The sequence below is a fragment of the Bos taurus genome, chromosome 1 (genome assembly GCF_002263795.3).
Source record: "Bos taurus isolate L1 Dominette 01449 registration number 42190680 breed Hereford chromosome 1, ARS-UCD2.0, whole genome shotgun sequence".
NCBI classification, from domain to species: Eukaryota; Metazoa; Chordata; class Mammalia; order Artiodactyla; family Bovidae; genus Bos; species Bos taurus.
The window spans coordinates 71,336,911-71,350,424 of record NC_037328.1 but is presented as its reverse complement, the minus strand read 5'-3'; the positions used below and the strand labels follow the sequence as shown (position 1 = coordinate 71,350,424).

The window sequence follows — 13,514 nt, the reverse complement described above, 5'->3', positions numbered from 1 at the left end:
CGTCTATAGTAAAAAGTCAAATGGTTAAAGTTTTTTTTTTAGAGTTTATTGAAAAACAAAGCTCTTCAACAAAGTTACTAGCAGCAAAATTTATAGTATCCTAAAGAATAAGGAATACTGAATGTGATCAAGATGTCTTCTAGCTTCAACCACAAAACTCCTTAAAGATTTTAAAGACAATATATTAATCAGAATCAGATTGTACTGTTAGATAGTCTTTAATCTTATGGCCCAGATCAAATAGTTTTTGAAAATGGTGCACTTCTGTTTTTAAATATAGGAGAAGTCAGGGTAAAGTAGTTAAAAAATTGAGAGAAACATTTTTTTGGGCAATGCATTCATAGCAACACTATGTATCTACAGATCGAAAAATGAAAGACAAGAATGTATTTGGTACTGTTACTCCATTTTGACTGTTAAAAAAGGGGGGATGGGCAGCACAAGGGTAAATTTTTTCACCTGTTACAGAACATACACTGGGATCTGTGGATAAAAAATAATGAGATCTTTTTTAAACAAGTATACCAGAAATTATACATCCACATGAGTGTTTTTCCTTTCAAAATAATCAACTTGGGTTACAAATTTATACAAAGGCTATCAATATATACTGAACATATTCTGTTTTCTGTAGACAATCTTTTTAGTCTTTTCCTCTAACCAAAAACTAAGATGCATAGGTTAAAATGTTATAATCACTGTGACAGGCTATATAAATCTCTTTAAAAAAAAAGAGGTACTCATCAACTCTTAATTTCTGACTAAGAATTAATGCCATTTTTAAGGCCGAGCTGGCTCTCCTCTATCACTCTGCACATTCCTAGCTAAGTCTTTCTCCTCTAGGTGCCCATGTTAATATGCTCAAGAACAGAAACACATTTCAGAGCTAAAAATTATTAGCAGGGCAAATCTATTACTCAAATGTACACTGCAAATTAAGTTCTGAAGAAATTTTTAAGAATTTGCTCTTTTTATCCTTATCACTCTTCCTTCACAAATACTAAGTTTACCAAGAGCTGTTTGCATCTTTTATATTCAGTGTTGAAAACATAATCCTACTGATTAAAAGCTTACCAAAGCTACACCTACATCACATTCTGAACCTTAGCCTCAAGTAAGTATCTAGTCACAACATTTTTAAAAATCGATGAATGAAAGTCCTCTACTTTGTACAAAGGAAGACTGATAATGAGTGGAATCATGGAAATCCTCAAATACACCAGTAAGCACATTAGTTACCTGTCGAGGAAAGTCATCTTTTTGATGTTTTGAGAATATTTCAAATTCAGTGATTCTGAGACACTGGTAAGGGTAGTTTCAAAGACATGCTGATGGTAGCTGCAACATGATAATGAAGAGAAACAACAAGTCTGGTCTCCTCTTTCCAGCATGCCTTTTTTTGCTGAGGGTTAGACAGAACAGAAGGACAAGTAAAAGGCACAGCAGAGTTAGGATCAAAGTGGCTTGGAGACCTAGGAGGTGGCAGAATACTGACAACGGGTCCCTGGTGAGGCTGGTCGCCAAGAGGAAAAACATCTTTCACTGAGACCAAAAGGAAGACAAAGACAAAACCCCCCAGAATTTTGGCTGTAAGGGAGAAGTTAAGTGTTGAGATGGTGAGATAAAAGGGTTGGGAGTCAGGTGATAGACAGTTTGGAGAAAAAAAGAGAAAGGGAAAAAAAAAAAAAGACCTAGGAGTGAAATGAATGAGCAGTGGGCAGCACCAAGAGTCCCACTGAGAATTAAGAAAAATCAATGTGAAATGTTTAGTGCAGTTCCAGACAGTGTTATATTTAAGAGTAAACAATTCCAGAGATAATTAAAAAAAAAAAAACCTCTAAAAAAAAAGACCTATTTTGGCTTGAATATTTGTGTCTGCCCCTGAATTCATATACTGAAGCCCTAGCCCATACTGTATTGAAATTTGGAGATGGAGGTCTTTGGGGAGGTCACTCAAGTTAGATGAGGTCATGAGGGTGAGATCTTATGATGAGATTAGTGTTCTTATAAGAAGAGAGAGACTTGTCTTTCCAAGTGTATATACACAGAATGGGGTTCAGGGAGCACACAGCAAAATGATGGCCACCTACAGGGCAAAAAGCCTCACAATGAAACTTACTTTGCCAGCATCTTGATCTTCAACTTTCAAGTCTCTGGGACTGTGAGAAATAAATTTCTGCTGTTGAAGCCACTCAGTATATGATATTTTGTTATGGCAATCTGAGGTAAGGAAAAACTCTTTAATACACCGGGGGAGGATACTGGATTTATGAAACAAGACCAGAAACCTATAAAAAGATCAGAAAGGAAGAATGACCTTTTAGAAATTAAAAACAGGAGGGAGCTCCCTGGCCCTCTAGTGGTTAGAACTTGGTGCTTTTATTGCCATGGCGAGGATCAGCCCTCTTTGGAGAACTAAAAAAAATCTCACAAGCAGCACAGTGTGGGTGGAAAAAAAATTAAAACAAGAAGCAACAGGTGATATATGTTCAAAAAAGGGTCAGAGATAAAATCAAGGAAATTCTCCCAGAAAGTTAAAAACAGAAGGCAAAGGGAAAGAAAGCAGGAGAGAAAGATAAGAAAAACAGGAGATTAATGCTGGAATGCCAGAAGGAAATAACACAGAGAAAATGTGGCAATTATTAAAGAAATAATATAAGAATTCACCAGAACTGAAGGAAATTAGTCTTTATGAACAAGGCCCGCCAAAAGCTAAACATACAGACCCTCTCCGAGGTTTCAAGGTAAATTTTCAGAACAAAAACTCCAGAGAGGCAGAAAAATGAGTTACATAAAAAGATGTTATCAGAAATGGCAGGTTTTACAGATAAAGTAGGGACTTCAAAATTCTCTAGGAAGATGATTTCCAACCTGAAATCCTGTATTATCGATTAAATCTGAGACATTTTCAGACTTGCATGCAAGGTCTTAAAAATCTTAACCAATATGCACCCTTCCTCAGGACACTAATGAAAGATGTACTTCTCCAAAATGAAGAACAAACCAAGCAAGAGGAAAACAAAAATTCTAAATTCAGTCGAAAAGTGAAACAGTCTCAGATGCCAGAGGGCAGAAGGCCTGGAAAGCAAGAGACCAAACTGAAGCCCTAATCAGAAAAAGGAACAGTCCTTATCCGAGACATTTAATTGCATAGAAAACAGCCTTCAGAGGGCTTTTGCGATGAGTCTGGAAAAACTTAGTGATGGGAACATAGAAGCTTTCAAAGGAAATGAAAGACAAGATTGACAATAAGAAAAGCAAAAAGTTGAACAAGAAATGACATATGGTGATGATAAATTACTCAAATGATCAACACTCCCACATAGTATTGAGTTAAAAACTGACCACTAATCAAATTTTGCCACCCTTCTTAATTGGGAGAGTATAGGGAGTAAAAATGGGAAAATGGCATGGTAATCAAATTCCCAACTGTAATAGTAGGAAGCTTCTAGAAGAAATATCAAAAAATACCAGTGTAAGTATATAATTTAGAAATCTGAAAATTAATGCATGCTAAAACCAGTTCAAAGTTAAAAGCAGATGCCTCTGTGGAGCAGGACTCTGCAGTGAGGAAGCTAACAGCTGAGGACTGGCACTGTTTATTACGACTCCTTAAAGATTATCTATGCATATTATTTTGCTAAAAACCTAAAAAAAAAAGAGGCTTAAAAAAGACCTTTCCCTTCATTGTTCTACTCCTCTTCCTCCTCGTCAAAAGATAAAGCTTGTTTAAAAATGATTTGCATAAAAAATAATTCTCTAATTTTAAAAAGTCGCAAATTTCAAAATAGTAGTAAAGCATGTATCAAGCTCCTACAAATAGTGCTTTTCAATCAAATCAATCACCCAGGCATTTTTAAACTTTTCCTAGACAAACGTTTTGAGCATTTGCCATAGTTAAAGAAATACAGATGTCAGAATAGCACTAAGAAGTTTTATAGTGTAACAAATATATTTTAAGCAGTCATTGCCTACATCCTCATACTTTTTTACATACAATTTTGTTTTTTCATCCTGAACTCTATAATGCATCTGTTCTCCATGTTAGGATATCCAACATTCAAATTAAATGTGTATAACGAAATGATGCCTTTGAACACTGCATGTTTCATTTTGAATAAATTTATTCTGAACCTGATTTAGAAGAGGGAAGGCTCATGCTTATTACTCAATGATTTCTGAAAATCTTTCTAATTTGGAGCTCTGTAATACATTCATAGTGCTGTGACACGTTTAAAAAATAGTCATCCTTAAAAATACTAGGATGTTCTTTGAAAACCTATTACATATATTCTTTTAAGCTACTCTGATCTTAAGAAAGAATTAAAGTTTAGGAAAAGGGAAAATGAACATTAAAAAGTTTATTTCTAGCCCTGAAAGAACAAAATTATTGAACAAGGTCATCAAATACAGCAGTTAATGTCAATGTAACAATTAAATAATTGAATGGGATTAAATTAAAAATAAGTCAATATAAAATTTGAAGACAAAACAGAAAACAAGTTACTTTCACTTAATTCCATTTCTAGCTACAAAAAAAAAAAAAAACCCCCACAAGACATTCCTACCAAAGATGTTCAAAGTTAATTCTCTGCTTAACACAGAATGAAAGTATGCTTGACAAAATTATCATACATTTTTTCTCTCCATTTGGCAACATTCTAGAATTGTGAGTGAGAAAGACTTCAGTTCTCTCAAGGCCAGGCCGGTGCTCAGTTCTCCTTTGTAATCCTCACAATATTTACCATGGCGTCTTTGTCAGTGTGGTCAATAAATGTGTTAGTGAGAAATAAAATCCGTGTGTGTATTTTCTTTTTCCCTTTCTTACACATACTCATACACCTGTGGGGAAAAACTGATTTTAACTGTTCCTCTATTGTGGGAGCAGTTGAGACAAGGAAGACAATCTGCTTTTTATATTACCATGAATTTCAGTATAAAAAACCTCAAAGAAGTTGAGGACTTCAGCTATATTCTATAATGATTTTAGACATTTCACTTGATATGAATCTCAGTATGTTTTTAAATTTTTAGACTAAAAAACTAATGCAAAAATTTTAAGCACCCATCTTGTTCTAATTAGAGCCACTGTCTGATCGGATCTAGAATTACTCCAAACTAGAATACAGTATATATAAACAAATATGCATTTATGTGAGCCCTACAAAGAAATACTCATAGGTAGTTTTAAATTGCTCATTAAAGGCACAGGGTCATTTAGGACTGTGGTAACATCTAGATACATCTTAAGCAGCTTAATATTTATATATTGAGGGAAAGAGAATTTATATTACGTGCCAGGCACTCAACACACAAAGACAGTTGTGTTAGCCTTAGTTTCTGATGCTAGCACAATCAGTCTACTTGTTTTTTACTATTCTAGGTAGAATAAAATATTCAATATTTTCATGGTTTCCCAGATTTAACTGTCCCTAAAAGCAGCAAAAGGAACAGGAAGAAAAGGAAACTTTTAGACTGCCAGAGAGTCTGAAATATAATAAATACTATAGTAATATTGTCTTAACAACAAAAGAAGACTACTAAGGTAATTTTTAGATTTAAACGAGAATTTTCATTCTAAAGTAATGACAAAAAGGGTAAATACAAAAGGCAGTTATTAAGAAAAAACCGTGAATCTTGATTCAGATGTAATTTTTCTTGCAACAAGATGTGAACATTTTAATTTAAAATTAATAAATCACAATTCTGTATTGCTTTTAGGATTATTCAAAAATGACACAGTTCAGAATTAACCAAAGTATATTTCTATTACAAGTTAGTTTATCCAAGTAAGTAAAGAATAAACCACAGTGTAGCTCCCTTAGCCTAGGAGTCAGGTTTTAATGACAAAGTCCGTTGCCAGCAATGGACATGCAGGTAACCATTAGAGAAGTTGTAAATACAAACCCAAACTGCTTTTATAAACTGAAAAGATCTTTGTTGAGTCACAGGCAAAAAAACGGGGCATTGGCACTGCATCCAATTAATATGGTCTTTATGATTTATGTATACAAGTGCCTTCTAGAGTGGTCATGAGGATCACAGTCTTGTGTCATTTAGTTGGTTTTCTATTTCACTGGTAGCATCTTCTTTATTATAATCCATCCAGACAGCTATTTACAAAGAATGTCCAAATCTGGAACTCAAGAGACACTGTAGCTTTCCACCAGATAAACCAGCTTTTTCTGTAATTTAGTAATAGCTGTAGAAGGCCAATAAAATCCAGAGAAAAATAAAATCAACAATCAAACTGAAAACAGAGACCATTAAGTGCTTTAGATACAAATTCCATGAATTATTTTACTTGTTTTTGTATAACCTTCCAACATTGCATTACCAATTAAAAAAAAAAAAAAAAAAACAACCACCAGCCATTTCTATCCTTACACCTATATCTTAACACAAATATGGTGGGAATGACAGGAAATAAAACTCTATCAGTTCTCCTAATGCACTTCAAAACATCAAAATTATTTTTATTCACAATTCATACTATTGCAGGATGGCAAGTAGGTGTGAAGTCAATTATGAGAGAATGGTGGGAATAAAAAGCCAGAACCAAACCACAGATTTTTCTCTTTTACATGGCTCTTGCCATGTCAGAAGGGAAATACTGCCTTCAGAAGTCAAACAATTGAAATGACCAGCAAAGAAGAGGACAGGAGAGGAAGGGAGAAGAGTGGGCACTCTAATAATTAATGCTACAGGTCACAGACCTTTTTTAAATCTTTAAAATAAAAACAGTATTGTTATTAACAAGCACATTTCATTATTCCTTCTTTCTCCAGTTTTTTACATGAATATTATTTACTTATTTGAAAAAAATCAAAAGTAACTCAACATCTCACATGACCCATGAATTTACTAAGAAGTACTTTGTCACTTAAGTTCTCACAGACAGTAGAATGCTGATAATGGGTTGGGAACAATGTTTATCACAAATCTCTACAGTTTACTGGTCAGAAGCTGCATCTCTAAGTAACTAATATTTCTCTTCCATGAATATAATCTTATCTAATTATTTTAGAGCTCACCAAGGTTCAAGTCTCTCACTTTGTCTCTGTTAACTCCAAATATTTTTCACCTTTAAATGGAAAAAAATAGTTAAGTTTTAAATTTTAAAATTCAATGGTTATTATATTATTTGCCATGGGAAGGGAGAGGGAGGAGTAGGGTGAGAGAGGGTTAATTAAAAAACAAACAAACTAGCTAAACTTACAACATATACAGAAACTTATTTCCAAAATGAAGGGGGGAAAAAAGAGGGAAGAGGAAAGCAGTGGCACAAAGTCCTAAAGCAGAGTCTGAGGACACAGGAAAGAAAAAAAAAACCCTCTAAGAAAGTATAGTCAATGGGATTCTTTTTTTTGTTTCAATGATTTAGTTATAAATATAGATTATTAGTCTTCTCTCTATACATGTAACAAATGCCAAACAACTCACTACCATGAAATTTCTAAAATTGACTCTTTCACATTTGCTAAAAAAAGGTAAAAATCACATACTTTTCTTCCCTTCAGCTCAAATTCTAAACTGAAATATTACATGTAACGATAGCTAGTTCTAACTTCCATACAAAGTTAAACCATACTGAGTTCCTTTGCCAATATAAGGAGCTACATAATTTCCATCACACTTGCCTCCAATTTAGGCATAAGAAACACTTCTCAAAGCAATTCAAAAGGAGAAAGTCAAGGAAAAAGAAAGCTATGAAGAAGAGAGAAAAGAAGACTAGCAGATAAAACAAATACTCTGAAAAACTCAAATCTGCCATTCAAGTATTGAAAACACCCCAAAAGGGAAAATGAATGGGATCTATTATAATGATATCAGAAAAATAAAATGCAAATCTCAAGCATGATAAATGGCCCTGACGGGCTTTCTGCACAAAGACGTAAGGCTAGTGATTCAGTCCACAGTTCCTTTTGGACCCTAAAGTTGTCATTCTGTTTTGCAATTTTTTCTTGGTTGTCTTCAGGAAGTAGTAGTTTATTTTTTTTTTCTCCAGGTTATGCAGACCATTTCTTTAAACCCCAAAAGAATAATAATTTTCATATATTAAAAGACTTCTTTTAGAAAATGGAAAAAAGAATATGAGGCCGCGGCAATGATGTTAACGGTTACTCTTCATTGCTTCTTTAGCTGCCATAATCAGTGGTGTCAAGCTGGATAACGGCTTGGCCAGTTTCAGGAAGGGATGCTGCCAGAAAGAGCAGAACAAAATGAATGTGTAAATGTCACAAGTTTAGAAGCTAAATATTTTTTTTCAAGTAAGCCCTGAAGACTATTTTATAGATCATAATTTATTTAACAAATATTTCAACACCTATATAAAAATCAACATAATACATCACTTTTATGGTTGAAAGTGAATTCTTTTTAGTTCTTCCAGTACTACAAAAACTCAGTTAAATGATTCAGATACCCATGACTGCAATGAACTGGTGTGAAAACTGGTAATATGTAAAAACTCATATTTCTATTCCAGTGTTATGGATATTTTATTCCCAGCAGATAAAATCCGAAAATGCAGCAGCTGCCATGCTGCTGGTGATGAAAGCACAGTGAAATATACTTATTAACCCTATGAAAACTTTCTGGGACTATTCAAAAAAGACAACTTTTCCCCCAAATAGTATTATTTCCAAACTCACCTGTAACAATTCTCTGGCTGAACCCCTTTTCTCCACATCCATCTCCAAACATCGATTTAAGAAATCCCGAAATATTGGGGAAAGCTTCTCTGGATTCTGAAGTTCTGGGGTTCCATTAGTTGCTATCAGGTACAAGGCCTAAAAACACAAGAATAATTTTGACATACTTGAGACAGTTCAACGAAGTGAGAGAGTACTTTAAAAGTTACTTAAAGACAACTGCCATACACACTAATGTTCTTATTTCTACCCATTTTGGTTAAATATTTTTAACTTTATATTTAGACGTTATATTTCCCTGACTTCTTTTTCAAAATTATCTTCATCCTTTTCTTGTTTTTTGGATTACAAATGCACATTGGCAAAGAAAAACCTACTATAATACATAAGGGTATAAAGAAAAATGACTACAATTTTACAATTAACAAATAGTATCTCATTTATCTTTCTTAAGATTTTTTCCCCAAGTTATACAACAGTTTAAAACAATGAAATTTGTTGAAATCTTTTCTAAAAAATTTTAAACTAGCTACATCTATATAACTATAGATAAACAGATGGAACACAGGATTTTTAAAGCAGTGAAAATACTCTTTAAGATACTTTAATAAAGGACACATTATTCAGTATACATTTGTTCAAATCCATAGGATATATGACATCAAGAGCAAACCCTAATATAAATTATGGAATCTGTAAGATAATGATGTGTGAATTTTAGGCCATTCTGTCAGGTCTGTAGTGCTATCTCATTTTTGTTTTAATTCATTGAAAGTCAAAGTGAAGTTGCTCAGTCGTGTCCGACTCTTTGCGACCCCATGGACTGTAGCCTACCACACTTCTCTGTCCATGGGATTTTCTAGCCAAGAGTACTGGAGTGGGTTGCCATTTCCTTCCCCAGAGGATCTTCCCAACCAAGGAATGGAACCTGGGTCACTCGCATTGTAGGCAGACGCTTTACCATCTGGGCCACCAGGGAAGTCACATTTAATTCATTAGCAACTCACTAATAGATATACGCAGGTCAGGAAGCAACAGTTGTAACCGGACATGGAACAACAGACTGGTTCCAAATAGGAAAAGGAGTACATCAAGGCTGTATATTGTCACCCTGCTTATTTAACTTATATGCAGAGTACATCATGAGCAACAATGGGCTGGAAGAAGCACAAGCTGGAATCAAGATTGCCGGGAGAAATATCCATAACCTTAGATATACAGATGACACCACCCTTATGGCAGAGAGTGAAGAGGAATTAAAAAGCCTCCTGATGAAAGTGAAAGAGGAGAGTGAAAAAGTTGGCTTAAAGCTCAACATTCAGAAAACTAAGATCATGGCATCTGGTTCCATCACTTCATGGGAAATAGATGGGGAAACAGTGTCATACTGTATCTTTTTGGGCTCCAAAATCACTGCAGATGGTGACTGCAGCCATGAAATTAAAAGATGCTTACTCCTTGGAAGAAAAGTTATGACCAACCTAGATAGCATACTGAAAACCAGAGACATCACTTTGCCAACAAAGGTCCATCTAGTCAAGGCTATGGTTTTTCCAGTGGTCATGTATGGATGTGAGAGTTGGACTGTGAAGAAAGCTGAGTGCCGAAGAATTGATGCTTTTGAACTGTGGTGTTGGAGAAGACTCTTGAGAGTCCCTTGTACTGCAAGGAGATCCAACCAGTCCATCCTAAAGGAGATCAGCCCTGGGATTTCTTTGGAAGGAATGATGCTAAAGCTGAAACTCCAGTACTTTGGCCACCTCATGCAAAGAGTTAACTCATTGGAAAAGACTCTGATGCTGGGAGGGATTGGGGGCAGGAGGAGAAGGGGACGACAGAGGATGAGATGGCTGGATGGCATTACTGACTCGATGGACGTGAGTCCGAGTGAACTCCAGGAGCTGGTGATGGACAGGGAGGCCTGGCGTGCTGCGATTCGTGGGGTCACAAAGAGTCGGACACGACTGAGCAACTGAACTGAACTGAACCGAGTGATATGACGTTGAACATCTTTTTACCTGCCTTGTTTGCACACATGGATATTCTTTGATGAGTTGTATGTTCAAATCTTTCATTATTTTTACATTAGGATGTTTTCCTTGTTGAATTCTAAGAGTTGTTTGTACATTTTGGATAACACTCTTTTTAACAGATATGCATTTTAGAAATATTTGGATATATTTTCAATATTTGTGACTGGTCATTTCATTCTCTTAATAATGTCTTTCTCAGAGAAGATTATTCCAATTTTAATGAAGCAGAATTTATTATTTCACGGATCATACTTTGGATAAGTATCAACCCAAGGTCACCTAGACATTCAACTGAATTATTTAAAGATTCTGTTGTATTACCAAAATGCCATCAAAAAAAGGATATCAGCTGGCACAATCGGCATATGAGAGCGTCCATTTCCTTGTTACCTAAGTTCATTTCTCTTTACATGACATTTCCTTCCAAATTTTCATTTAAAAATTTCATTCTAAGAAATAATCTCTGAGGTAGCAGTTATTTTCAAGTTAAGATCGTGACACTGTTATGAGCTTCTACACCCTCATCAAAAAGGATTAAGAGGGAAGCCCATACCTATGGTTGATTCATGTTGCTATCTGACAGAAAACAATGAAATTCTGAAAAGCAATTATCCTTCAATTAAAAAAATAAATAAATTGGAAAGAAAAAAAAAGCAGTTGCATTAGGTACTTCTCGTCCCCAAATACTTAGTAACCTTTTCTCCATTTTAGGATAAATCTTATTATACTCCTTATTTTCATTCATATTAGTGATTATAAGCAGCCCAGGTCTCCCAGTCATTCTTCAATTTCCCCATTCTAATACCTATTTGGTTCAGCATATTCCCCTTTCTGGGTCACATTTTTTCATACAGTTCTCCTTGCCCCTCTGCCCCAACTCCAAATACTTTTCTTATTGAGGCCTGGCTCTTCCAGGAGGACTGGGCCTCACCCACAGTGCTCTCCACACCTCTGTACTTACACATCTGAGCCTGGAGACCAGTGTTCCTTTGGCTACTCACTGCCTCTTTGAGCTCTCTCCCTCCTACTCTGTAATTTCTGGGCTTTCAAACTCATATCTACTTTTCCTTGTTTTAAACATCTCCCAAACACTGTTACACTGTTATTATCTCTAACATGACTCACATTCATGGCAATGTCAGTATACAAAGATGCTTGTTACGGTTCCCTGACGTCTTCTTTGATGTCCTTGTCCGTTCACCTGCCTCAGCCACACACATCCCATGGTCACAGGCTATAATATCAGTACCAGTAACTGCAACTATTGAATCTCAATTGTACTCCACCTCCTACCTTTTTCACTCCTAGTTCCCCAATGCCAGCAATTCTTTGACTCCAATGGACTTAAATTCCCATTGATTTTCCAGTGTCTATCATCCCTTTCACATGATCACTTCTTTGACCGTCTCACACTTCATAGACCTTCTCACACTTCATAGTATTCACTTGGCTCAACATGGTTAAACTTCTGCCTACATCTTGCCTATAATCTATGCAGCTAAGTATGGGGGAGGAAAAAGATATATCCCTGCTACTGGCATCAGTAACCTCACAGGGGCCCTTAGGGCTTCCAGCATTCACACTAGACATCCCTGTTTCACTCACTGTCCCCCTCTCCTGTCTCTGTTTCAAGACACCATACATTACATTCAGCTGTCATGTGTTCCAAGGCTCCTCTTGGCTACAGCAATTCCTCAGACTTTTTGACAACTTTGATAGTTTGGAGGAGTACTGGTCAGGTTTTATATTGTATGATGCCTCTCTACTGGAATTTTTCTCTACCTTTTTCTCTCATGATTAGACTGAGATTATGGCTTTTGGGGAAGAAGATCAGAGTTAAAGAGTGCCAGGGCTTCCCTGGTGGCTCAGTGGTAAAGAATCCACCTGCCAATGCAGGAAACAGGTTCAATCCCTGTGTCTGGGACAGTCCGGGAATATCCCTGGAGAGTCCACTGCAATGAGAAGCCCACTCACCACAACTAGAGAGCAGGCCCTGTTCACTGCAACTAGAGAAAAGCCTGGGCAGCAGCGAAGACCCAGCACAGAAAAAAATAAAGCAATCAGTAAACTAAGTTCAAAAGAGTACCATTTTCATGACATCATATCAAAGGTATATACTATCAGCATGATTTACCACTGATGATACTGAGTTGATCTAAGCCTGGTTTAGGTAATGTTTGTCAGCTTTCTCCACTGGAACGTTTTTCCTTTCTCCCTGTTTTCAAACTGTGCTCCTTGGAAGGAAATTCTCTGTTTGCAGCCTACACTTAAGGAAAGGGGAGTTGGGCTCCATCTCCTTTGAGGTGGAATATCTTCATACTTTATTTGGAATTCTTCTGAATGTGAGGTTTGTCTCTTCTGCCATATTTAGTTAATCACTTTTGCCATTTTACATACACATAGGCTCTTTCCTTCTGTCACTGTTTTATTTTTTTAAGATACTTAGATAAGAAAAATATTGTACATATATACCAACACAGTTACTACTTCTCGTGCTCTTCATTTCTTTGTGTAGAACCACATTATCTTTTTCTTTCTGCTTAAAAGACTTCCTTTAATATATCCACTGGTGATAAATTCTTTCAATTTCTGTATGTCTGAGAAAACCTTTATTTTACCTTAGTTTTTACAAGATTATTGGCTGTAGATTTCTTGGTTGACTGGTTTTTTGTTTTAAAACTTTGTAACTTATATCGAACACATATGAGAACACCTAAAGCTGTCTCACAGCTCACTGATACTATTTCATTTTTTAAAAAATTCATTTCAGTCCTTATTTTTCATATTAAGTTTATTACATGTATGATCATTAAATCACGAATCTACA

The 13,514-nt window shown here is 35.6% G+C and overlaps 1 protein-coding gene across 3 annotated transcripts in view; it reads right to left on the bottom strand.

The window, feature by feature from the left end:
- Window positions 1–4,106: 4,106 nt before the first annotated feature.
- Window positions 4,107–13,514, bottom strand: part of PAK2 (p21 (RAC1) activated kinase 2) — an 88,541-nt gene continuing 79,133 nt past the window's right edge. For 2 of the 3 annotated variants that reach the window (XM_059881013.1, XM_024984244.2), the window contains exons 14-15: window positions 8,655–8,792; window positions 4,347–8,200 (exon numbers count right to left, since the gene is read on the bottom strand). In XM_059881013.1, coding sequence (XP_059736996.1) covers window positions 8,114–8,200; window positions 8,655–8,792 — 225 coding nt within the window. In that variant the 3' untranslated portion in view covers window positions 4,347–8,113. Of the gene's footprint in view, window positions 8,201–8,654; window positions 8,793–13,514 lie in introns of all 3 variants that reach the window. The other variant, NM_001206727.1, reaches the window with a different exon arrangement.